This window comes from Panthera tigris, chromosome D3 (assembly GCF_018350195.1).
Source record: "Panthera tigris isolate Pti1 chromosome D3, P.tigris_Pti1_mat1.1, whole genome shotgun sequence".
NCBI lineage: Eukaryota > Metazoa > Chordata > Mammalia > Carnivora > Felidae > Panthera > Panthera tigris.
Genome location: NC_056671.1, coordinates 38,615,588 through 38,642,610, shown reverse-complemented (window position 1 = coordinate 38,642,610; position 27,023 = coordinate 38,615,588). Strand labels below are relative to the sequence as shown.

Sequence of the window (27,023 nt, the reverse complement as noted above, 5' to 3'; positions counted from 1 at the left end):
CTGGGTCCTTCTATAATCCACGACCCACGACACCTCATCTGCATACAAGGTAAGGCCTAGAGAGCTTCAAGTGTTAACCTTCTCAGTAATTTTACAATTGTTAAAATATTTGATTTAGCTCTAAATCAATTCAATGAAGCCAGCGGCACTGAAATTCATCACAAAGTAATCCCCTTAGTCTGTTCCAGCCCCCCTCCCCCCCCCACTGTAATGAGCCACTGTAAGAGCAGATCAAATCTGTTCAAAAGCTTTAATCTGCTTTCAAAGCACAACAGTGTAGCCCAGGCTAGACTCAAAACTGCAGAGGACATCCTATGGAACAGTGAAATTCTCCCGTGAATCCCCGTGGAAATCTTTCTGTGCGACTCTTCTAGTTACGGCCTTCTTCTTGATGTGTGTGGGCGTGTGTTTATATACTTATGTTTTACTGAAGTATAGTTGACATACAACGCTACAATAGTTTTACGTGCCCACAACAGTGATTAAACACTTCTATACGTTATGCTGTGCTCACAGGATAGCTGCCGTCTGTCACCATCCAATGCCCTCTTCTATCTATGAAAAAACTACCAACGGTATTAGTGCTGATCCAACTCAGGGGCCAGACTATCATTTCCACTAGTCTGCAAATACACACTGACAACGCAAAGAAAGACGTGTTCCAAAGTTCAGGTTAGGCCCCTTGAGTAAGCACGAAATTTCTTTTCTCATGAACATACTATTATACTAGTAGCTGAAAGCACATGGCCTTGGCAGGAAGGCAGTCTTGACAGCTTATCACTTCAACTTGTCTTTTTATTCAGTGGCTACCATTTTGCAACACTCTAATCACAAAGTTCTCTTTCAATGTATTTATTTTGGATTTTAGGTATGGATTTCTGCTTAAAAAAATTTTTTTTAGTTTATTTTTTGAGAGAGAGAGAGAGAGAGAGAGAGAGAGCGCGCGCAGGGAGTGGGGCAGAGAAAGAGGGGGGAGTGAGAATCCCAAGCAGGCTCCACACTGTCAGTGCAGAGCCTGATGTGGGACTCGAACTCACGAACCATGAGTTCATGACCCGAGCTGAAATCAAGAGTCCGACGCTTAACCGACTGAGCTACCCAGGCACCCCCGGATTTCTGCTTTTAAAGTGGCATCTTCCATCTGGTTTTCCATCCAGAATATTGTAAATACAGTCTTTTCCTCCACTACCTTGCACAGGAAGTCAGGGCAAAGTTGTGAGAAGTTCTTCAGGATAAAAGGACACCCATTTGCTGAGTGAAGAAACCAAGAAAAATGGAAACACCAACTTCAAAGGCCCAAAGAGTTGAGAAGGCTAGCCATAGCTAAAACAAGTAAATATTAGAAAACCTGCAGGTCTGGTGACTTTGTCCAACTTTTTTTTTTTTTTTTTTTTTTTTTGACTGTTAGTCTTTCCGTATCAAAGCATTAAAATAGTGCCACAGAAAAGTCAAACATTAATTTTGGCTTAGGCCAGCTGAAGAAGTCTGGTAACCTTGGAATATTATACCACACATTTGCTAAGTGCCCGTATAACTTCCGTGAGACTTTTGCACTTTTAATTTACATTTTCATCTCATCACAGGCAAAGTCACCAGAAGCTACATTTTTATTTAAATTTTACTACCTAGAATCAACTTTTTCAATGTATTAGGGAAGGTGAAATTTCATTTTTCCTCTAATAAAATAAAAGTATCTGTGTGAGAAAAAGCTTTCTGGGCTATTCATCAGTCAACGCCAGACGCACCTGAAACCACCAGTGTGCAAAGGGAGGTGTTTCCAGGGGTCGTTTCCATGCACCCATCATTGAGTCTCTCACGCCCATTTTTTCAACAACGTTAACTTCAGACGAGCAGACCAAGGACCTCAAATGAAACGTCCACTGTAGTCACATATAATTCATTACGATTTAAAAATATCAGTAAAACCCTTTAGGCAAATCCTGTTTCACTTAATTCTCATGACAGCTCTGGGAGGTAGGTATCTAGGTATCCTTACCCTCATTTACACTTGAGGACAGAAAGGGGTGCAGGGCACAACCTCAACAAACTTCCTCCAGGTCATAAAACTAATAGCCTGGAATTCAAATCCCGCCAAGCCCATGATTTAATCATCACTGATAACCAAAATGTGCTTCATTTCACCTCTAGTGTACTGGGCTCCTAGTATGAATCACAGAAACCGAGGGGAGAAGAACCCAAAGAAACCATCTTTTCTCATCTCTTCACTTTGTGAACGAGGAAGCCGAGGGGCAGAGGCTAGACAAGTTCTCAGAGATGACTCAAATAGGGAAGAGGCAGGAGTTTACTAGTTCTCTGGACTCCACCGCCAGTTACCTTTCCCTCGAAGGGCTTAGTATCATCTCTCTGAGTTTGTTTCCAACATCTGACTTCCAGAAGATCAAGTACATGTATCACGTCCTGGCACAGAAACTCTTCCTTCTCTACAATTATTTCCCACTCTCACGTTTATTTCGTTTCAGAGTTAGGAGGAAAAGAATGGGAAAAAAAAAATCCAGTCTTAATAATTTGACATTTCTGAAGTTTTAAAAACAAGCAAAACACCATCACATCTCCAAAAGAGAGAGAGAGAGAGAGAGAGAGAGAGAGAGAGAGAGAGACATTAAAGAAAAAACATGAGGGCAAGCATAGCTCCTTAAGTTGGAAGGATACCCCTCAGCTCCCCATCATGAAACAGCTTAGACTAGACACAGCATCTATTTACAGAGCATGAAAATAAATGTTTTTTAAATTTCTTTTTAATGTTTATTTATTTTTGAGACAGATAGAGACAGAGTGTGAGCTGAGGAGGGGCAGAGAGAGAGGGAGACACAGAATCTGAAGCAGGCTCCAGGCTCTAAGCTGTTAGCACAGAGCCCAATGTGGGGCTTGAACCCACGAACTGTGAGATCACGACCTGAGCTGAAGTCAGACACTCAACCGGCTGAGCCACCCCGGTGCTCCAATAAATGTTATTTTTAATACTGTTTAAAGGCAGAACTTAAATAGCATGGGAAAAAACATAATCAGGATGCAAACACAGTTTAAGGTAATAATAATGTGTTGCACCTTGCAAAGAATTTCGTGTCTCTTCCCTCAATATCTCGAATTTCTAGCTTGATACATATACTTCCAACCTAGAAAAGGCCAACTGTTTGCAGGAACTCCTGGGTTTGCTTACCACACGAGACAGTATTCTAACACATGCTGATTTCAGGTTTGAAGTTTTAAGCCAAAATAACTTAAAAATGGATTCATTCAAAGCCCAGTATAAACCATGCTTTATATTTTGTATGAAAGCTTTTAAAAGAAATATTCACACCACATGTGGCAACTTAAGTGTGTCTATTTTGGTAACAGAATTGAACATACGTGCACATAGGAGAGGGAAAGAGATCCACCTGAACACCCATTAAAAGTAGCTGGCAACATTAGGTTCAGAGTGACCCCTGGGAAGAATCAAATTAGCTCTAACCCATAGGCCTGAATAAAACTCAGGAGCCAAATCAGAAGGTGTGGGGTCTGTCCTTCCTGGAAATCCAGACAAGACCAATAACTTGCAGTGCAGATTTCAGTGGGTTTAAGTGCTTTAATCAAATGAAGGAGTTACCAAGCAAGACTGAGGAATGTCATTCATTGAGTCTCAAAATAGCAAAAACTTTCCATCTGCCTGGGACCAGAAGGGGGAAACAGATGACCCCTCATAGTTGCCTCTAGTGCTAAGAGACCAAGGTCGGCCCCCAGACCCCAGAAAAGGTCAGTAAACATTCCTTAATTGGCTTTCCGGGTGATGCTAGCAGGTGCGGGGGAGCCGGTGGCCGCCTGAGTCCTGTGCCCCGGGGCTCACCTCCTTCCTCACGGGGGTGCTGTGTGCCGCGCCCTCGAACTGTTCCAGAGCCTGCTGCTGGTCCTCACCGCTGGGCTCAGGCCCCTGCTGCGCCCCGGCTTGCCCCTGCGCCCCCGCTGCCTCCTGGGGCTCGGCCTCCTGCTCTGGCTTGGATTCTGAGTCTGAGCCGGATTCGGTCGTCATGGTTGATTGTTCTGCAAACAGAAAATGGCACGGTCCCATCACTTGGTGCGATTACCTTCCCTAGGCAAGAGAGCCAGGATGCTCCCCTGAGGGGCTGCGCGGAGCCACTTTTGCAAAAGGAGCGAAACAGGCCTGCAATCGGAACGCAATCCTATTGCACGCACCTAGCAGACGACCTAAATGCACCGCAAAGACGGGTGCCTGTGAATGGTTCAGAATTAACACTTAACTAGAAGTCAAAATTTATTTGTAATGATCACAGGTTTTATTCCTATTAGATTTTTGCCACAGATGGCCGTACAATGTCATTAAGGTAACGTCACAATAATTACATAACTGAGATACATTTAATTTCAGAAAATGAATCTGCCCCATCAGCTGGGTCTATATTTTAATCTCTGGGAAGGATGATCTAATAATGGAAGTGGATATCCTTTCTCATTCCCTCTCCCTTTCTGTCCCTACACAGGGCCCCTTGCTCTGCCTCTGGAACCCCTGAATCTATCCATTACTTCCATGAGCAAATGCCTTTTCTCCGATTTCTCAGAACCCTGTTATCCCCGTGTGAATGAACAATGACAACTACACCAGAGGCTTCCTCGGTGACGTGGAAGGTGTCCCACCCTGCACCAGCCCTGATTGGGGCTGGAGGGAGGCTGGGCAGTCTCACCTCTCCCTCCTTCATGAGTGAAAATTCACTGCTTCTTCCTGGCTTCCTCCTTCCCCTGAGCGTTGAAAAAGGAGTCTGTCTCAGCTCTTTAGGGGACTCAAACAACAGATCTTATCATATCGTAATCTGCTCTTACATCTAAAGACCCCTACTAAAATATAACCACCATCAGGGCGCTTGGGTGGCTCAGTGGGTTAAGCACCCAACTTCAACTCAGTTCATGATCTCACAGTTCGTGTATTTGAGCCCCGCGTCGGGCTCTCTGCTGTCAGCACAGAGCCGCCTTCAGATCTTCTGTCCTGCTCTCTCTCAAAATAAATAAAAACGTTAAAAAGTATATAATCACCATCTCGTAATGGCTTGCGAGCCAAGCATTTTGTGCCTTCGTTTCTACATCTACCAAATGAGGGAAGCGAACGTGACCGTATCCGGAGACCTTAATTTTCTGTGGTTACTTCTTCCCCCTAACTAAGGGGCACACCACTGTGTTTAAAGCAGTTTTCTGCTTTCAAGAGCAAGAGAGGTGCTATGCCAGTGGCTACCATGTGGTTTTAGGTGATTTCTTGAGCATGTGGTTAATAGCTCAAAAACAAATACCCCAGCCTACCCTGGAATCTCCTTTCCTAATTCTAATTTCATGGTAAAAAAATATATCAGGAACAAAGGGCTAGTGTAACACTGTAAGCAAATGACACACCCATTAGTGAAATACAGAATTACACAAAATACTACTCCACAGTAAAATCACCATGGAGTTCCGATCTTCACAATATGCGCTGGAATAGGTTTAATAATTAGAAGAAGAGGGAGCACACAAATGCCAGTCTATGTTATAAATGGAATTCAACATCCATGCTTTCCATTTAGGGTTCGTTCGTTCATTTGTTTATTTATTTACCTATTTTTAACAATCAGCAGCTATTCTCCCTCTTGCACAAAAGACGTCAACCTGGCAGCGTGCAGTTGCCCAAAGCATATGTAAAGATCAAGACCAAACACAGAACAAGATAGTGATCCAAATAAAACTATCGGATTTCCTTCCTGCCTCTAACATTACCTTTTAGATTTTTAAGCAAATCTGAGAGTAAACAGTATATTCTCTGTTGTGTGCTTTCACTAGAAAGCATCAAGTCTACAGAAAAGACAGTGGAGGAGGAAGAAAGGTGATGGTGTTGTGTAATTCAGAGCCTACGATCAAAGTCTACCTTTTAGAAGGGGACGATTAATTTTAACAGTCAATTCAATTCACTGAACTCTTATTAAGTACCAAATAGAAGCCAAGTACTGTCCATGGTTTAGAAATAAACATGTTTGTAACTCCCCTCCTCACCCCAAGGAGTGGCACAAATGACTTCTTCTCAGAATCCATGTTCTCCATCTTTTAGTAATTAAACTTTGGGGGCGCCTGGGTGGCTCAGTCGGTTAAGCGGCCGACTTCGGCTCAGGTCATGATCTCGCGGCCGTGAGTTCGAGCCCCGCGTCGGGCTCTGTGCTGACAGCTCGGAGCCTGGAGCCTGTTTCAGATTCTGTGTCTCCCTCTCTCTCGGACCCTCCCCCGTTCACGCTCTGTCTCTCTGTCTCAAAAATAAATAAACGTTAAAATAAATAAATAAATAAATAAATACTTTGTTTTAACTGGTATTCCTCCCCCCAGCTTCAGACCACAATTAATTGAGGCCATGTGATGAAGTGTGAACCAATGAGAAAAGAGAGCATATGTATTCAAAATGTTTAGGTCACTTTCCTAAAGGCAAGGGCCCTTGCCCTAGGTTTCCTTTTCTCATTGGCTAGAAAAAAATGGTGGACATGACTGCCACACACTCAGTCATGGAGACCTCAAATTCAGAAGGATGCCAGAGCTGTCCCTTCCAACCTGGGCCCCTGGATGAACCCATGGAGCACAGCTCAGTTGCTCTGTATTGTGCCACGAGGCAGAAATCCATTTCTGTCTTCTTTGAACGTGAGTTTGCTAGCTCAGAGCCAATCTAATACATATTCTTCAGACTAAAATTCTACTAAAATACAGTCATACTCCAGTGGTTCCCATCTCAGTAAAACAAAGTAGCTTTCCCTCAATCTCACGTCCTCCATCGGCTACGACCGGATTTCTCTGCTTTCCACTCCTAGCTTCTCAAAAAAATATCGTTGACCCTTATCGTCGTCTACTTCCTCCCTTCCCCTCTCCCTACAACCACAGCAGTCTGACTCCACTGGGGTGGACGATGCCATGGACAACCCACTCTTGTCATCCTCCTCACATTTGATCTCTTAGCAGCCCCGGCAAGGGTGGTAAGACTTTTCTTGTCAGCACGTTTCCTTCTCTTGGGATTCAGAACGCACCACACCCTCCTGCCTTTCTCCAGTCTCTCAGGCTACACCCTCTCATTCTCTTTTATGGGCAACTTCTTATCCAACCTCTACATGTGGGAATCTCCTGGAAAACTCCGTCTGGCTCTCTCCTCACTTTACGCTTGCTCCCCAGCTAATGATACGCTTTCCCGGGGCTTTAAATACTTCCTAGAAGCCAACTGCTCGTGCATTTGTAACTCTGGTCTGAACCTCTGAGGTTTCAAACCCAGCTGCCCGCTTGACATTGCGAACAGTTCACAAGTATCTATCGATTTTCCTCTTCCAAATCTGTTCCTCCCCTCACTCTTCTTCCTCACCCCAATAAATGGCAATGCCATTCCTTCAAGCCACAATTCCACAAGTCAGCCTTGACATTTCCTTTTCCTTACCTTCCCCATCTTTGGCAAAATATGTAATTTTGCACATATTCAAATAGCTACATAAAAACATGTTTCCAAACTATATCTTGAATTGGCCCCCTGCCACCATGCAAGCTATCATTTCTTTCCTGAACTCCTTAATAACCTCTTCTTCCCTGCCGATTCCTACCCACCTCTAATTCTAATCTTCATAAAACATAAATGTACTCATATCACTCCTGTTAATAGCTTCCCGATGTGCACAAAGAAAAATCCAAACTCGTAATTGCCATGGGTTTCAAGCACAAGCCTCGGCCTCAACACCCTATCCCTGCCCAGAGGCACTGCCTACCCCTCTCCCCCACTATGATCCAGCCAAGTGACTGCCTTTTGATTTGCAAAGCCCAGCAAAGTTTTTTGCCTCCAGATTTTTTAGGTATGCTGTTCTCTGCAAGAATGTTCTTTCCTGTCCTTCAAGTGACCAACTTCCCCATTCCCCAAGTGTCAGCTGAGAGAGGCATTCCCTTTTTACACAGTTACTCTACGTGTGCTCATGGTTTCTTACCTATTATCTATCAAACTTAATGGTTATTCAAACCCTCCCCTGACCTCCTTCCAACATCCTCATGAGTGGCAAACAGGTGTATTTATACCCCAATATACCCAGTTCCAACATAGTACCTTAGGACAGAGTAGGTATTTCAATACTTTTTTGGAGAACAATAAAACCAACCCCATTATCATATCTACCTACCTATGTAAATGTGTAATAACTCTTCCTTACAGTCTTGAACCATTGTAAAATCTCTCAAGTGATGAAAAAGTAGGTATTTCAAGGTTTAATGGAAAACAGAACTCAGTTACAACTTTCAGAACTGAAATCTCCCTACAAGGTAATAGACACTATTGGTCTGATCACACGCTAATGCTTTTACCAGGAGACCAAAGGGTTTTTCAAAAACTCAAACAGAAAATGTTTAGGTGGCTTAGAAAATCTCTAGAAGAGTAACCAAAGAGTCACTAGATCATAAAAATTTTAAAAACATGCAAACAACTACTAAAAAAAGTACATTTAAAAAGATGCCTAATTTTCTTCCTCGACAGGGCGTTTTTGCGCATAAATCATATGTTGAGGGGTGCCTGGGTAGCTCCGTTGGTTGAGCGTCTGACTCTTGATTTCAGCTCAGGTCACGATCTGAGGGTCACGGGATCAATCCCAGAGTTGGGCTCCACGCTGAGCGTAAAGTCTGCTTAATATTCTCTCTCTCTCTCTCTCTCTCTCTCTCTGCCCCTCTCCCCAACTCGCGTGTTAAAAAAAAAAAAAGATACCTTCAGTATCTTCTTCTATTTTCTATGAGTATTATATTTCAGATTCTGTTATTATGTGTGTTTTAGCAGATAATAACTACAACTTAATAATCAAAAGTCAAAATGATTACAGAAGTAGAACCAGAATCGTATCTCAAAATATAAACATTTTAGTTCATTTCATGAACTATGCTAATTTCATAAATCTATGTATAATCTATAGATCTAATACATGAAAATAATTAGGAGCAAGTAAGTTTTCATGTGGGGAGGCTGGGTGACTGACTTAATGTCTTTAGTCTCCTGCTTCCTCTTCCATAAAACAAAGGGTTCAGCCTAGAAATTAGTGATGACCAAGGACGCTGGGCGTGGGGAAGGGGCAGTGGAGGGAAGGGAAAGGCCCCAAACGTCAGATCTTCTTACAGTTTAAGCCAACAAGTCTATCACCTCTATCACCATCTCTTCCTTCAGCTTCCTTGTCTTTATAAACGTAAGGAGTTTTTACAAAAATGTATTGGTAGTATAGCCTCCATTGGGGTGGATGTATCAGTGCACTCTCAACTTTAAAAAGTTGTCCACGGGGCACCTGGATGGCTCAGTCAGTTGAGCGTCTGACTTCGGCTCAGGTCATGATCTCGCGGTTCGTGAGCTCTGGCCCCACGTGGGGCTCTGTGCTGCCAGCTCGGAGTCCGGAGCCTGCTTCGGATTCTGTGTCTCCCTCTCTCCCTGCCCCTCCCCCACTCGTGCTCTCTCTCAATAAATAAATATTAAAAAGCATTTTTTTTAAAGTTGTCTAATAGATGTTAAAATAGGAATCTTTCCAAATGCATGGCCTTCGCTCCTTGCTATACGTGAACTAAAAGAGAAAAATTAGTACAGAAACATCCCAATTTTGAGTTTCAGTTTTATTATTCTGGTCATGAAACCATTTTGCGACCTGCTTTTCTCTGTGATTTCATGACTTGTCCCCAAGGCAGAGAGCCAGCTATACAGAAGCTGAATAAAAATACAAAATGGATAGAACCCAGCAACCACTTATCAACTATTTCAATTATAAAATAATCTACCATTATTTTCTACCTACCTACCACGTAATACTTTACCTGCCATATATCCCACAAATCACAGAAACTCAAACCTTGAATAAACTTCTAGGCACTTGTCAAATATTTCTTAAGTATAAGATTTTCGCCAGCACTATATGCATAATATAATGAATGAAAATCATTGCTGTTTCTTGACTAATTGTAATAAAATTTTCATTGCTGCTGAGAGATAGTAAAGTGATAAACCTTAAAAATGCAAGGCATTTTAGTTCTGGAATCTCACTAGAGTCAGTATATAATTCCACATATCTGAAAGGGTGTAAGTTCGTACCGTATATAGGAGTAAACAGTATCAGCACCCTACATCAATCAATTCGGTTTCAAAACTTTTAAGTCTTCTTCCCTACCGGCCTGCCCATATGAGCAAATGATAAACTGCTTTTTAAATTGCAAACAATTAAAAACATAAGCATCTAAATACAGTACTTTAAAATTTTTTTTAATGTTTATTTTTGAGAGAGAGAGAGAGAGAGCGCGCGCGCGCGCGCGCGCGCGCGCATGAGTGGGGGAGGGGCAGAGAGAGGGGGAGACACAGAATCCGAAACAGGCTCCGGGCTCTGAGCTGTCAGCACAGAGCCCGATGCGGGGCTCGAACTCACGGACCGCGAGATCATGACCTGAGCCGAAGTTGGACGCTCAACTGATTGAGCCACCCAGGCGCCCCTAAGTACAGTACTTTTAACTTTAACTCATTGTTTTTGTAACTTTACAGCGTGCACTTCTAGTCTTGTACCAAAATGCCAAAGCATTTTCTTAAAGCAGATTTGTAGGGTATTTGCATTGCTTCGATGTTTCTTATACTCACTCCTTGCTTTCTTGGATGCCCCTTTCCACTTAAAATTGAACATTTCCCTTTCCAGCTCACTAAAGGCCACTATTTTCCAATGTCCCCTTCCCTTCTGATACATTCACTTGGGGGTAAACGTAGCTGTCAATTATTTCAGTTACTGGAAGTAAACACCAGCACTTGTAATTCCAAATTGAAAGAGATACAAAATTCTTTGGTGGACACACTCCGCCCTTTCTTTAAACCAAATTTACCTGATCTGCTGTGTTTTACTTAAGCTAAGGAAAAAAAAAAAAGGCTTGGATCGCTAGAAACTCTGCATCCTAAAAGTTGGGGAAGGACTTTCATTAAGTATTCCCGTGGGATGGCAAGAAGGGTCCTCTATCTTTTCATGAAAACATGGATTGTATTCGTTATGCCTCTCTCAGGGACAGATTTAGGAAATGACTACCAAAGGAAATGGTGAGGAGTTTCAAAGAAGACGGCGTGCAGGTATAAATGAAGTCATGGTTCCATTTCACCTATAAAAAATGGTCATGGCTTCCCTCCGCAGCTCTAATTTTCTATTTGTGGGGAGAAAAAAAAGCCACTCTGTCCTCATCTTTCCCACTTTTAGAAGGAGCATTTTAAAATCTCCATCTCCTGACTGCTTAATTAGCTTCTCTATTCAAATTTACCTCCCCCTCTTGCTGATATGAAAATTCAATCATGTTAAAAGACAGCAACCTAGCTAGGACTTAGGACAGGAAAATGTGCAGTGTCATTTACCTGCACAAAGCAGGATTCCTACTGAATAACCAAGCACTTTGTTAACAAAACAAAACAAAAACAAAAAAAACCAAAACAACAACAACAACAACAACAACAACAACCACAACAACCCTTCAGACCATTTACTTGTTATCGGGGATACAAGACTAAAATGGACAAACTGTTTTTTTAAAAAGCAAGGTTTTTTTCCTCTTACATTTCAAGTATCAATTCATAGGAGAAGGGAAGCTAGTAGAACTGTATAAAAGTTAACATTTGTGGTGACGGAATAGTATTCACCATCAACTGTGAGCAGACTACAAGACAGTAATATCTCCAGGCCCTTCTCCTGGATCCTGCCTATTTGCATTAGAAAAGGAGAAAGAAAAAAAAAAAAAAAGCCCTAGTACCATCCATCTTCAGAAACAAAAAACAAACCCAAGACAGCAAGGAAAGCAAATGAGCCTGCTCTTGGGCTCACGCGCACTCCACCCCGCTACGGCCCCATCTTCCCCCTCCAGCATTGTCCCAGCTCCTCCTCATTCTTTAGAGCCATGCTTATGGAAGGAACTGGCCTCTCGTGTTGTCACCAAAGCCTCCCTCCCACCCAGTCTTCAGAGAGTCCCCCGCTATTCTATCACACCTTACCAATGACCTCCCCGCAAGCCAATAGACCCCAGGTGAAGGGGACATCCCTTCTCGTTGAATTCTCTGTGTTTTGGACACTCTCTTGATTTTCCTTCTGCCTGTTCTGGCTACTCTTTCTCATCTCCCTTTGCCTCTTCACGGCCTGTTTCTGATTTTCTCTTTCTCAGCTTGATAGCTCTCTAGGAGTCCGCCACACTCTCCCAACCCTCTTCCTTGGAAAGCTCGTCTACTTCATTTCAAATGTAATGATAACTCCCAAATAGAAGTTCATCAGTTTGGGACCTCTCTGAGCTACAGATCCATATATGCAACTTGACTTCCCACCTCCCTTCCCTGGATATCTCAGAGGCAGCCCAACTGAGCACTTCTCCCTCCAAACCCCTGATGCCCCCACATTCCCACCCAACCCCCCATCTCTTCCACAGCAGTCTTCCCCATCTCAGTAGTAGGTGGGCTTCCATCTGTCCAGCTGCTCAAGCCAGGGACTGGACCAGCACCCCTCTCCTTGCCCCCCCCACGCAATCTGCTTCACGGCAGGCTACTGCACCTCTTGAGTCGTGTGCAAAGAAGGAAAACAGCAGAGAGTTCTATGCAGAGGTCATCAGTCGAGGGCAGAGCAGCGTGAAAAGTCAAGTGCATTTACTTGTGTGAGAGTGTGCAGTCTGCTGCAGCTGGAACATAAGGGGTGTGTGGGGAGTGGCGAGGGGTGAGGAGACACGCGGGGAGGAAGTCAGGTCCTGCGAGGCTGTCGGATCCCGCTAAGGAGACTTGTGGCATCACACAGAGACCACTCTGGCAGCCACAAGGACAACTAACAGCAGAAGGGGCCAGCCGGACTTTTTCATTATTTCAGCTCAAAATCAGACCAAATTAACAAAGCAAGGAGGCCTTGATGGGGCAGCAGTGGACCAGTTACTCCTCAAAGCACCAAACAGTGGAATTCAAGGACTGGTCGTTACAGAAGATCTTCAACAACTTGACAACAGAGAACTGAGGTGCTACGTGTTTCTGACTAGCAGCAGGGGCGATGGATATATATATTTTTTCTTTAAACAAGCTTTTTGGCCATACGAACCTCAACTCTTATAAGCCGATATGGAAATTCCTATGGCGTTGGCTGACTTTAAGATCAAAGAAGCAGAAAGCTGGATTTTTTTTTTTTTAATGAAGATGACACAATCATTCAAAAATTAACTTCACGATGACCAGTGTAAGCCTGCAGAGGATTACCCAGATCCATCAATATGGAGACCGATTTTTGACAGGACTGTACATCTACAATTCAGAGTTGGGAATTTAAAAAACATGACCACCCCCACCCCCACCCTGACCCCGCCGCCCATAAGGCCACAGTCCCATTTCAAGGAGTGTACATTCTGACGGTGACCCTATGAAGCAAACCAACCACAGCGCCCAGGATGCAGTAAGAGGGCTTTCAACAAGTCTGAGGGGGCAGAGAGGGTTTACACAGGAAATAACCCTAGTTTGATGGAAAAATAATCACTAACCTCCTGTCCCAAGTGAAAGGACTAGTTTTAAGCTTTGTAAAAATCACAGGCTACTTCAGGAAGATAAAAGGGAAATTAGCGATAAACCAAAGGGCAGGAGAGGCACCCTGCCAGGGCAGAAGGGCACAAACCATCTTCAAGTCCGCCACAGGCTCTTGACCTTGATGGAATGTGTCTTCTCTTGTGTTCCAAAATTCTGAAATTCTAGGATTCCCGAGGGCCGGAGATGCTGTTGTGTTAACAGCATGAAATCTAAGGAAACGTTGTCCTTCAAGATAAAAGAAGACAGATACGGTGCTTACCGACTGGCCCCAAAGGCCAGAAGGCAAACAGGGCAAGGTAATCTCAGGCACTGGCGAGAAAGCCAACCTCCCACCTCCCCATCACCGCACGGTCAGCTGAAGGCTTCGTTAACTGAGGCAATTAAGGTCTCATTTCACCGAAGCAACGCTTTACCCAGATAATCTGGAAAAGCTGAAGGAAACTTACTCAGAGTTTACGTAATACGTTGGAAAACCCGGTTCGTTTTTGGTAGGCTTTTAGCTTTTCAAAAGCTCAAAAACGTTCAGCGCTAGGTGTGAGCAGAAAAATTAACGAATGCAGACAGACAGAGATGATGGTTATGATTATGTAAGTGACCACCTTATCGATATGGGTTCATATTTGCTAATCCGACTGGTGCCACACGCCGGGGTACAAAACCCCACATATCTTTGACGTGTCAAGAATATTTGATTGTTCCCAGAAGTGCCCGAATACATTTCAACAAGCCAAGGAAGCAGCTGACTGCTATTTATATGGCGGCTCGTGTTAGTGAAGAGCCTTGAACAGAGTTCAGTGACAGCACAGACAGGAGACACAGATTCCTGAGGGGACAAGCCCCTTGCAAATAAAATCAACAGGGACACAGGCAGAGGAGCCGGTTCAGGCTCCGTTCTAGGATGCTTGCATTATGACCACTCTGATAAACGACATAAAGTTCCCAAACGGGGATCCCTGAACCCTAGAGACGGGGAAAGAGAACCTTCGGTCTGAGAGGTTGTTCTGAGATTGCAAAGGAAAGTGTACATTCATGGCAATGACAGAGCTGCTCACGCGAACCAAGTTTCTTTACTTGTGGTTGGAAATGTATCAGTTAAGGTTAGAAATACTGGCTGCATCATTTCTTCATCCATTAATACACTCTCTCAACAAACATTTCCTGAATAGCTGTTCTGGGGCCTGAGGATACATCAGATAAAGACAAATGGGTCTCTGCTTTAGTGGAGCCTTTGTTCTAACTGACTGGAAAAAAGAAAAACTGTCAGAGTCAGATAGATGTTATTAGATAATCCAATCTAGGGTAGACGGGTGGGGCGCCTGAGTGGCTCAGTCCGTTAAGCATCTGACTCTTGACTCCAGACTTCTACTTAGGTCATGGTCACTGGGTTCGCGGTTCGTGAGTTTGAGTCCCGAGTCAGGCTCTGCACTGACAGTTCAGAGTTTGCTTGAGATTCACGCTCTCTTCCCTCTCCCCAGCACTCTTTCTCTATCTCAAAATACATAAACTTAAAAAAAAAAAAAAAAAAAGAAAAAGAAAAGAAAAAAGAAAAAAAAAGCAGATGGATGGCTGCTTACATTGGCAGTAAGGGAGGCTTCTCCAAGGAGAGGATATATATATTTTTTAACATTTATTTATTGAGAGAGCATGAGCTAGGGAGGGGCAGAGAGAGAGGGAGACACAGAATCCAAAGCAGGCTCCAGGCTCTGAGCTGTCAGCACAGAGCCCGATGTAGGGCTCAGACCCATGACCCATGAGACCATGACCCGAGCCAAAGTTGGACACTTAACCGACGGAGCCATGCAGGTGCCCCAAGAAAAAGATATTTAAGTCAGTATTCCAATATCGAGAATAATCTGCCCTGTGAGGATACAGGGGCTGGGATAATACCTTCCAGAAAAGACTAGTGTCTGGGGCCCTTAAGGACAAAATGAGCTTGGGGTGGTCAAGAAATGAAAAGAAGGCAGAGGTAGCGGGGACCCAGCAGGTGCGGGGAAGAATGGTACCCAACGTAGTAGAAAACGTGACCCGGGGCCAGACGGTAAGGGTCTTGGTAAGCCACTTTATGTAGGTGGGTATTATTTTAAACACAATGGAACATTTCAAGATGAGGTCTTACTGATACTTTAAGAAGACAGTCTGGCCTCCAAGTGAAGGAGCAAGGGTGAGAGCAGGGAGAGCAGTTAGCAGCTGTGGCAACAGTCCAGACAAGGAGCAGGGCAGTAGAAGAGGAGACGGAGAGGAGGGGCACCTTGCCAGTGCCAGCTGAAACTCTGGGGCTGTGAGATGAGAGGGGGAATGGATTACGCTGTCAGGCAAACTCCCTTACAAGCGTTAGGTCTCCCAGAAACACAGGGGTCCCTCAAGATGAGAAGGTGGCAAAGAATGCATTCTCCGGTAGGGAGGGAGCCCCCAACCGTCACAGGTCAGGGGTCAGCCAGGACTCTTCTAGGTGGCACTCCATCACCTTCAGCAAGGGAATTCATTAGTGAGCCCTACACCATTTTTAAAAACATCTCGGGGCGCCTGGGTGGCTCAGTCGGTTACGCGGCCGACTTCGGCTCAGGTCATGATCTCGCGGTCCGTGAGTTCGAGCCCCGCGTCGGGCTCTGTGCTGACGGCTCAGAGCCTGGAGCCTGTTTCAGATTCTGTGTCTCCCTCTCTCTGACCCTCCCCCGTTCATGCTCTGTCTCTCTCTGTCTCAAAAATAAATAAACGTTAAAAAATAAAAACATCTCATTCAGGTGAGAAACAATGCCTCCCTTTATTTACAATGCAAGTATTCTGATGGGCTAGGGGACAGCTCCTGTTTCAAAAAAAAAAAAAAAAAAAAAAAGGCATTAACTTGAAAAGCTTTGGCCCTTTGGGTATAGAATGCTTTTGTAGACTTCATCTGAGAACCTAGCTAATGGCTAAATGGCATTTGTACCTATATGCTTGTTTCACACATAATCTGGCAGAGAATCTTAGTCCCCGTGAAGCTTTAATGTGATTACCACCAAGATGCTGTCATTATCAGGAACTGTCAGTAGAGTTTCTAGTCTATGAGCTTTACACAAGAGCCCTGCTGGCGCTATTAAAGGGTTTTATTTAAATTCCTAAACTGTCCGTATATGAACTGTATCTTGCTCTGGGTCGGACACAGAAAAACAAAACAAAACAAAACAAAACAGAAAAAACACCTTTCAAAACACAGGGCAGTGCTTTCCCCCACAACATGTTTATATGTTTGTCACTTTGACAAGCATTTGAATGTAGTATTCGATATACAGCAAAAACACTCTACAGAGCTTTCCCAGGGATAGGAAATTGCCACATATCTATCTATTTTCAGGAGTTAACATGAATATTTGAATTTAGTTCCCTGATAGCTATGTTTATAGCAGTTCATTAGCGTTCCCTATCTCTGAAATAGAGTTCAGACTGGATGAGGACTTCATTTCCCTTAGCCAAAGGCATTCCCATACTATTCTTGAGCTTTTAAGCAAAAAATTAAATCATAACGGAAATTTCAGGCCACCAAAAAAATACAAAAGAAAGAGCAGAGTGTGTAGCCCTTATGGCAAAGTGAATCCTAGAAAGTGGGAGAGAATATGCTAATCATAGCAACTATTCTCTCCACTTTCTGTTAAAAATAAATCTTTCTTAGGTAGAAACTGTCATTAAGTCCTCAACACGTATATCATAATTCAAACAGCATTTTTGCTTCTAAACACTCTACAAATATTATAAAGTGCTGCTTTATATGGCTTCCTAAAAGCAAAGTTCACTTTCTCAAACGCGGAGGACCTTCATGAGTTGAATTAACAGCTGAAATAATTTCTCATAACCCTTTTGTACTTTCATTTACTTTTTTTTTTAAAATGTTTATTTTTGACAGAGAGAGAGAGAGACAGAGAGAGACAGACAGACAGAGCATGAGTGGGGGAGGGGCAGAGAGAGAGGGAGACACAGAATCTGAAACAGGCTCCAGGCTCCGAGCTGACAGCACAGAGCCCGATGCGGGGCTCGAACTCACAGACGGTGAGATCATCACCTGAGCCGAAGTCGGCTCTCAACCGACTGAGCCACCCAGGCGCCCCTCATTTACTTTTTTAATTAACAGGGTATGGTATTAGAGAAAGTAAGGGAGGTTGGTCTCAGGTCACCCACAGGTGCATGGTGCTAAGCTCCTCCCTTCCGTTCTCCCCTACAAGCTCACCCCTGACCACCCGGAAGCGACGTTACACCCACAGGACAGGTGGGCACAGTGATGTTAGTGCAGACCTTGCCCAAAGTCATGTAACAATAAACACAGAGCAAAGCATTAAATCTACTTTCTGCCTCCAAGAGCAAAGCTTTCTTCCACACAAGTTTATTGGGTACACCAATAAAATCTGCTCTTATAGAAGTGGACAACTTTTCAAAGTTATTGTTTTAAATTTTTTTTTTTTTTTTTTTTTTTTTTTGAGACAGAGACAGAGCATGAGCAGGAGAGGGGCAGAGAGAGAGGGAGACACAGAATCTGAAGCAGGAGCCAGGCTCTGAGCTGTCAGCACAGAGCCCGACGCGGGGCTCAAACTCACGGACCATGAGATCATGACCTGAGCTGAAGCTGGACGCTCAACCGACTGAGCCACCCAGGCACCCCTCAAAGTTATTGTTTTATATGATCATCTATGATTCCATATTGCTAATATGCTATTTTACTCTTCTACTTAACGTAAGCCAAACAATAATAAAGTATAAAATTCTACTCTTTTCCCTATTTTAAATTATGTATTTATATATATATTATATATACATTATATATAATATACAATATATATAACATATACATAATATAAAATGACAATACTAGTTTCTTCCTTCATGAAAAAGGTTTCTAATCTCGTATGACCCTTCAGGATTCTGTCCCAGGTTGCCATTTTATTCCTGGAAAACCAAAAAATAAATGATCACTGTCACGCCTAGAGAAAACGTGAACGATACCCACTCTGCTTCTAGATTCCTATTTACAACTTTTCACTGATAAGTGGCTAATTTTAAGCTTCCAACGGACACACCTAAGTTTTAATCAGTTTCCACTTTGTAAGTGTGTGGGTGGAAGGCCTCAAACTGACAAGAAGCCAGGAACACACGTTTCAAGTGTATAAGCGTCCAATGCCACTGTTTAAGATTTTCAAGAATTTCACAGCTAAAATGAAAAGAGGAGAGAAAAGGAGATAGAATTGGCCAACAGTGCAGAAGAAATGCACTATCTCCGGGAAGAACGTATTAGCAAAAAGTATCTTTGGCACCTTAATGCAGGAGCATATTTTTCATTACCCAACATCTGACTCTGCATCTGTGAGAAATGAGGTGTGAACCATATAGACAGTGAATAAATTAAAACAGAGTCAGATTCCATACAGTCATCTACCAGCAAACAGCTCTCCAACTCTTTTCTGAAATGGGTCTCTCTCCCACGGAACCATTCATTTTAAAAATAAGGGAAAGGTTATGGCAAAAACCTCCAACCTTTGCACCCTAGTGAGGGGCAATATACCCTCTGACATCTGGGGCTAGCTGGCCGAGAATCCACACTTCAGGATTCTTTTTATGGGTGTCGGGGACAGCCAGAGCAAGAAGAATGGCTGTCTCAAAATGACCAAAGAACAAATAACCTGTCCTCGAAGTCCCTGTCTGTCCAGAGAAATGCTGCATACAAACAGACGGTGAATAAATCATGAAGGAACAAACAGTTTGCGTTTCTGAGTTTCACGAATACGAGACAGAACAGCAGGTCTCACTTCTATCCCGGAGCCCAGTAAATTCAGGTGCACGAGCTGGCCTGTCCCATTTTCGGTCACTGCATGCATGTCTCAAGGCTTTTATCTCTGTGGTTCGCTCCTCACGGCAAGCTGCCTGCATGCACCCAAAACTAGTCACCAGAAGGATATGTGATGAAAACAAGAAAGAGAAAACCCCAGAAAGGTGGGCTGCCTGTAAGCGTTTGCATCTTTACAAATCCGAGTCTTTCGGAGGAGTCCAGACGAGAGTCACACAGCAGGAGTAACATTTGATCGAATCGATAGAGAAATATGGGGGAGGGAGGGCATTTCCATTGCTAAGAAAAAGAAACCAATTACACGGGGAAATTCTAGCCATTCTATTATAGTTTCCATTTAATACTTATCAAGTCATACAGAGTCACCATTATTGCCAGCCTAGTGGTCATTAAATGTATAAATGTATAAACGAATGAATGGTTGAATACATCAGCCTCATTTAACATAAACGCGCCGAGTCACAAGTCTACGAATGAAGTCTTGCAAAATCACACCCGATTCACTCTCACCCCCAAAGCCCTTGGCTGTTTTGTGGTACCCTAGAATACCGCACCGAACAGAAATGAATAGAAGTTATTACCTCTCAGCTTCTCCTCAGAGACGACGCTCAATTTGATCAGTTTCCTTTTTTAACCCCGATATTTTCTAGGGCCTGTCTGTACTCCAAAGCCAAATTAACAGAACCTGGTTTTCCCCAAAGTTAGACAGCAGGGTGCCTCTGCCATCCCACAATTAATTAACCAAGCATTCGCTGACTCTTATCGCAAGTCACACAGAGAGAGGAAACGGGAGCCCCTCCGGCAGTCCGGATCCTCCTCTGTACTTTGGGGGTTTTGACAGAATGTTGAAGGTTTTCATCCTTCAATTCAAACGCGAGGCCAAGGACTTAATTATTCTGTTTTTACTGTAATGCCTCAGCTTTTATCTCTCTGCTGGTAATGGATGAAGACTACAAAGAATGTTCTTAAAAGATCTCCCTGGCACACGAGTGAGCTGCCTGAGAACAGTGCCCCACCGAGTTCTCTGAAGGTGCTGAGAAGACAGGACTCCTTATTCCAGGGCTGTTCACTCAGGGCCTGAAGCACTGAAAGGGTTCCTCGTTGGCTGCTCCAATTCTTTGTAATTAAAGCTTTCGGGGGCCCAGCTCAGCCACCATCTTGCCTCCTGCCTCCGAGGTGACTCAGGAGATAAAAACGCAGCCATGGTTGGAGCCGCCTTCGGATATTCTGATTACCGAGATTGAATTTCCCACACAATGTACTAAAAATGACTGAACGGCTACAGGTGTGATGTTCCATTTATACATTTATATTCTTTTCCTCTAATGGGCAACTAAGCCAATAAACAGCTCTTTCAATTTTTAAATCCACATATTTCCAGCTCAGTGGGGATTAACTTAAAACCCTACAGACAAAAATAAATTTGAAGAAAAACTGAAAGGCTGAAAGGCAGTTCATCTTAAGAAATGTTTTATAGGTTCTTCATGGTCTAGGTTTTTTTTTTTTTTTTTAAGGTTTAATTACAGTAACACCTGCTTCACTTCCTATGTTGATAATTTTTTTTTAATTACTAAACTTTTCACAATGAAATTCATTTTAAACCCTTTAACCTGTCCATTTAAAATGGAAGCAAAATAAATCTGTCTAGGTGAAAACTTTATCTGTAAAGATTCCTTGCTTCAAACTCTTTTGTTGAGAGGGGTCTTCAAACGGCCAGGGAAAGAGGGTCTGCTCCCTCAAACTCGTCAGTTGCAGAAGAGAAGGAAAAGTTGCAAAGCAAAATTGGGACCAATAAGAAGAGAGGATAAATGTAGGTCCTGACACGTTTACCAGGGGAACTCTATCTTTTTTTTTTTTTTTTTTTTAACGTTTATTTATTTTTGAGACAGAGAGAGACAGAGCATGAACGGGGGAGGGTCAGAGAGAGGGAGACACAGAATCTGAAACAGGCTCCAGGCTCTGAGCTGTCAGCACAGAGCCCCACGCGGGGCTCGAACTCACGGACCATGAGATCATGACCTGAGCTGAAGTCAGACACTTAACCGACCAAGCCACCCAGGCGCCCCAGGGGAACTCTATCCTTAATGGAAAGGGTCCTACACATTCAGGGCAAAGGAGTCTCCTGGACTCCCACTGGCGTTTCTAATCTAGGAGGGACAGAGGAGGACAGATTAAACTACTCCCTGAGAGCAGGGAGGCCATTCTTCCTCACGGAGGAGGTGGGTGACAACCAATCGTGGCTGTACAGTTGGAGAGGGAAGGACTCTGGAGAGGCTGTGGATTCAACATCCAGACTCCCCACGAGAAGACAAAATTTACGTGATAGACCAAAATAATAAGAGTGATCATTTATGGAGGGTTGAATCCCTGTCTTTTTCAGATTTTCTATAAAAGTAGGACTTTCATACGCAGAAGAAAACAAATCTACCAAATCTCTCTTCATAAAGACATATTTGTCACTTCTTTATTTTTTAAGAAATTTTTTAAAGTTTATTTTTTGAGAGAGAGACAGACAGACAGACAGAGCACAGGTGGGGAGGGGCAGAGAGAAAGAGAAACATAGACTCTGAAGCAGGTTCCAGGCTCTGAGCTGTCAGCACAGGGCCCGAAAAGGGGCTTGAACTCACAGATTGTGGGATCATGACCTGAGCTGAAGTCAGATGCTCAACCAACTGAGCCACCTGGGCGCACCTAGACCTATTTATCCTTTAAAATACTCTTTCAGCTAGGTGAATTTCCCACGTTTTAACTTAATTTGTTTACAGGGGGAAAAAAAAAAAAAGGATTCTAATAAAATGTTTTCATACTTCTGAAATACACCTATTATTCCTCTACATATAACTTGGTGCCACCATTCAGCAGATAGAGCAAACCAGTTGAAGCTTTAAGGTTACAGAGACCGATAGTCATAGGCCACTCGGATCGGATCCCCTGGGGCTCTGGAAAAACTGCATAGTCTCCTGACCTAGCTGCAGGTGTGGGGAACCTCTGGCCTCAGATGCCTTGGGCTCCACCCCCACCAATTCAACCAGGTGGCAGGTCGCAGGCGTAGGTAATTTTTAAAAGCTACGCTGGGATTCTAGAATACAGGCTGGATGGAGAACAGCAGGACAGCATTTCTACACTTTTAATGAACACCCAGGGGATTCTTACACTAAAGTTTGCTAACCACTGCTCTATAAGGAAATTACAAGTCCCAAAGCTTTGTTTGGATCCACTGCATTTGGAGACAGAAATGACAAGTAGATAACAAATCACTGGCCCCAGTCAAGGCTATATCAATTTGTCTGTCCTTCTTCTGATTATTGCCACCAAATCGAGTCAGCAGTCTTGCTGCTTTGTGCCTTTCACAGATGTATACATCATTTTTTTTTTTTTGGTTTATGCAAAAGGTGCATGCAGAGTGTATGTTTTTGCATTTTAAGAACTTCATTTTAATAATCTGTAACACTCATCATAAGCTACACTCCAAAATAGATATATTCTTGTGTCTCAGTCATGCTCAGTCTCTTTCCCAACAGAATATTTAGTAATAACAGAGAGAGAGAGAGATAGCACACGCATGCGTAGGTAGGGGAGGGGTAGAGAGAGAGGGAGACACAGAATCTGAAGCAGGCTCCAGGCTCTGAGCAGTCAGCACAGAGCCCAACGCAGGGCTCGAACTCATGAACCATGAGATCGTGCCCTGAGCCAAAGTCAGACGCTTAACTACGTGACTGAGCCACCCAGGCGCCCCTGTCATACCCTTTTCTGATAACATCTTGATTATGTTCTTTTCATCCTAGCAGCCCTGTTGAGCTTTCCCCTGAGTATCAGCGTGGGAGTGGAGCGGCCAGGGGGTCCAAGGACATTTCAAGCACTTCTCACCAAATTCAGTCTGTTACCCCAACTAAGAACTAGGAACCTAGCATTTTTATAGCTTGAGAAACACCAGTTATGAAAAGAAAAAAAGTATAACAGAGTAACAAAATAAAGGCAAATTATAACCTACTTGCTATTGTTTTCTACCGATATTTGTCCCTAGCTGGATTCTTGACAAGTTTGGAATTGAGAAGCTATTTCTTTCTACGCAATAAAGTATTTTCAATAGCTCCCCATCCCTTTCTTCTCCCTGACTCAACACTAAGGGCAGCCACATCCTAAGCCTTCCTGACCCTCAAGCTTTACTTTTATCCTCACAACATGAGCTTTACTAATCATGACCTACTAAATAGCATGTCGTTCTTCAAGAGCTCCAGGCCAAATGTGTTGCCCCCCTAGAAGCTTCCAGCCCACCCACTTTCCCTGAGCACTGCTGAACCTTATGCTTCAAAACTTGGCCCTGACCCCACCTCCAATTTGGATGCTGAGTTCCCGCCTCCCTGGAAACAGTCTCGGCGGGGTGACCACTGCGCTTGTGCACGTTCCTACCATTATGTGGATCTCACCATGTTTGTAGCAACATTTGCTTCTTCTGAGAGTCTGCTACTAGACACATTTTTTTTTTAAGGCAAGGAATGGTTTTTACTCTCTGTACTAGAAGTCTATCTCAAACCTAAGGTGTCCAGGAGTAAACTCCTGAGTTTTCTCCCCCAAATCATGTCGTCCCCCCGTTCTTACCCCACGGGCCAGTCCGCCATCTTTCAAGAAGTCTCAGGCCAAAGAAAATACAATCACAAAAAAACCAACAAAAATGCCCACATTCAGTCCTTTCAGTAGATCACGTGGCTCTACCTTCAAAACAGATCCAAGTGTGGCCACTGTTTTCATACTTCTGAAATACAGTATACTTCTGAAATACCCCTCCTGGCACACCTCACCTTCACCTCCACCACTGGCGCTCCATCCAGCCCACCATCTTGGCTTGCCAGTTACTCCATTATCCTCCTAACTAGTCTCCCTACCGCTGCCCTTGCACTCTCTGTAGTGTTTTCCATACAATAGCCAGGCTGATCCTTGTGGAATATAAAGCAAATCGTGTCACTTCTTCACCCCAAATCCTTCCATGACTCCCCATTTCATGTAGAGTCATTTTATTCCACCTAAAAAATGATCCACAAATGCTTACTCATCTTCTACTTCTCTCCCACTTACCTGCTCTGAGCGGGTATACCTCTCCATCACATCTCTGAAATAGCGGGACCCTCCCCTCTAGGACCTGCGATTCCAGCTGGAATGTCCTCCCCTGGCTCATTCCCCCACCTCATCAAAGTCTTTGCTCAAATTCACCACCTCAGTGAGGCATCCCTGGTAACCTCCTCCACTGCCTACCCTCCTTCCCTGCTCTTCTCCTACAACACATCTCTAACCTATGAACTATTTCACTTATTTGTTTTTCTCTGCCTCCTCCTTGGAAGCTCCAAGCCCCGGCAACCCCATCGTGTAGAAGAGTGGCTGGCACACAGTAGGTGCTCAGTGCATATTTGTCGAACGTATGGACTCAGCTTCGGGTGTGCAGGCCCTTGAACAGTGAATGTCAGGCACTTAACGGGCACTCGTTAGATGATGCTTACTGAATTAGGACACCCATCTGCTGAATTCCTGAAACGCTATTTGAAATTGTGCTGTTAGTTATTCCAGGCGAAATGGCACTACAATCAACATGTTTGTTCAAATTCCTAGAATCATTTTTAACACAAAGACACTGTGGCCTAGTGAAAGGAGCTTGGGTGCTGATGTCAGACAAGCATGGGCTGGAATTCTAGCTCTACGGCCTAGTAAATGAACAGTGCGACCTTGCAAATCTAAGCTTTTTTTTTTTTTTGGTCTTTAAATGAGTTAACATCTTACCCCAGAAGGCTGCTTTGAGGACTGGAGATGATGTATATAAAACATCTGGCACGTAGCAGACCCCTGATAGACTACAGCTCTTAATTATTACTGTTATTATTGTTTCCCTTATTAATTTCCTGGAATGCTCTGGAGACATTGCCCAATGTGGACTATTCTTCAATAGGACAGCAGACAGGACAAAAGTCCAGAGGGCTCGGTCCACTAGGAGAGAAAGGCACATGCAGGTCCTTGACCAGGGAAAGCAGTCGCTGTGATCTCTAGTGCTGATACCTGGGAAATCAGCCCATTAGTGCCCGATCATCCAGACACACTGCAGTCACAGATGTTTCCTTGACTGGGGTGGATTCCTTTAGGGCTTGTCCAGAATGAAGCGGACAGCATTAGGGTCTCCAGATCCTGGGCCTTAAGAACTTCTGGAATCCATTCTCCTCACAACCACGGCTACGGCTGGCCCTCAAATGCATGGGATCTGCAGGGCAGTTTGGCTGGTGGGCTGAATAAAGCCAAGCCTCAAGCACACCTTGGGAGTGGCCAGAATTAGAAGTACTTATACACTAATAACTTACCCCTGATTTCGAGTACAACGCACCTGCTCCACATTTACCTAAAAGAGGAGGACTCCATTCCGCGTCAAGTCAAACTCAGAAAGGCACTTCAAAGAATGCCCCATCCATGCCCTGTCCTGACCCTGACGTCCCTTACAGTGTCCCCCGTATGAGGAGGCTCTGCTAAGGCCTGTCCAAGCTTGTCAAGTAACAGAGCAACCAAGGGACATGGAAAACATCAGTGGAAGCTCCAAGCGGCCTAAGATAACCTATCTAACTAATATTTAGCATTGACAGTTTGGCCCAAGACTGGTCTCTTTCAAAGGGGATTAACAGTAAATGGCAAAAGGACATTTTTTAAAAAGACATTATAAGAGACATTAAGAAGAGCCATTAACCAACCACTTTTGCCAGCTGGTAAAAGTCACCAATCTCCCACAAAGTGTTAAAATCTAACAGGCCATGTTCAAACCTTCACTGCCACTTAGCAGCTTTGTGAATTGAAGTTACTCAAACTCTCTGAAAATAAATTTTTATCAAGGGTAAAGTGCAGATAAAATACCTCTTACAATAGCTGAGAATTAAGTAAAATCACGCACGTAGGGTGCAATAGAGTACAACACGCATCGGAGGCCTTCAAGAAATGGACCGGGATTAATTTTAAACCAGTGGAGCAAGTCCTCTCCTATCTCCGGGCTAGAATTTATTCTAATGTTAGTGAGGGGGGAAAATGAACGTTATGTGAAAATCCAATGATGACTTGGGCCAAGTTCCTAAAGCTTATGAAATATTATCGCCTCCTTTAGAGCTCTATAGGCCTTAAGGGCTGCCAGTGTGAATATAATCACATTTAATAAAGCAAATTAAAGGGAAGGTTGAACCCTCCTGCCACTCTGTCAGAAAACTCACAGCAGCATCCATCAAGTCCATGGACTTGCTGCTTACCAGTAACGTGCTTCCGTGAACTCTGTTGAAAATCAGAGCTTGTGTGATAATGATCTTATTCCAGGGCTCTCTCAAGAGGGAGATAAGGAAAAAGAGTTCAGACAAAGGTTACATGGAACAATGACGCCCTTGGTTAGCCAGGAAGATGATGAAAATAAATTTTCTGGGCATCAAGGAGCCACAACTATAAAGTCATAATTACTACAGCTGAATCCTTATCTGATCCTATAAATATTTCCTCTTCTTCATTTAGCTTCCAAAAGGCATGCTAAAACAAAGGAATGGAAAAAAAAAAAAAAGAACCCAACATACTCCACTTTCTAAATTATGTTCTCCCCTGGTGATGGGGGAAAAAAGACCACAATTAAAACCGCAGTATAATTTTTATATTAACATTATC

General features: G+C 43.7%; 1 protein-coding gene across 10 annotated transcripts in view; it reads right to left on the bottom strand.

Annotated features, from left to right (window-relative positions):
• EPB41L3 (erythrocyte membrane protein band 4.1 like 3) overlaps nt 1-27,023 on the bottom strand; it is a 146,755-nt gene that overhangs the window by 87,433 nt on the left and 32,299 nt on the right. For all 10 annotated transcript variants that reach the window (XM_042961820.1, XM_042961825.1, XM_042961823.1 and 7 more), the window contains exon 2: nt 3,845-4,038. In XM_042961820.1, coding sequence (XP_042817754.1) covers nt 3,845-4,027 — 183 coding nt within the window. In that variant the 5' untranslated portion in view covers nt 4,028-4,038. The remainder of the gene's footprint in view (nt 1-3,844; nt 4,039-27,023) is intronic.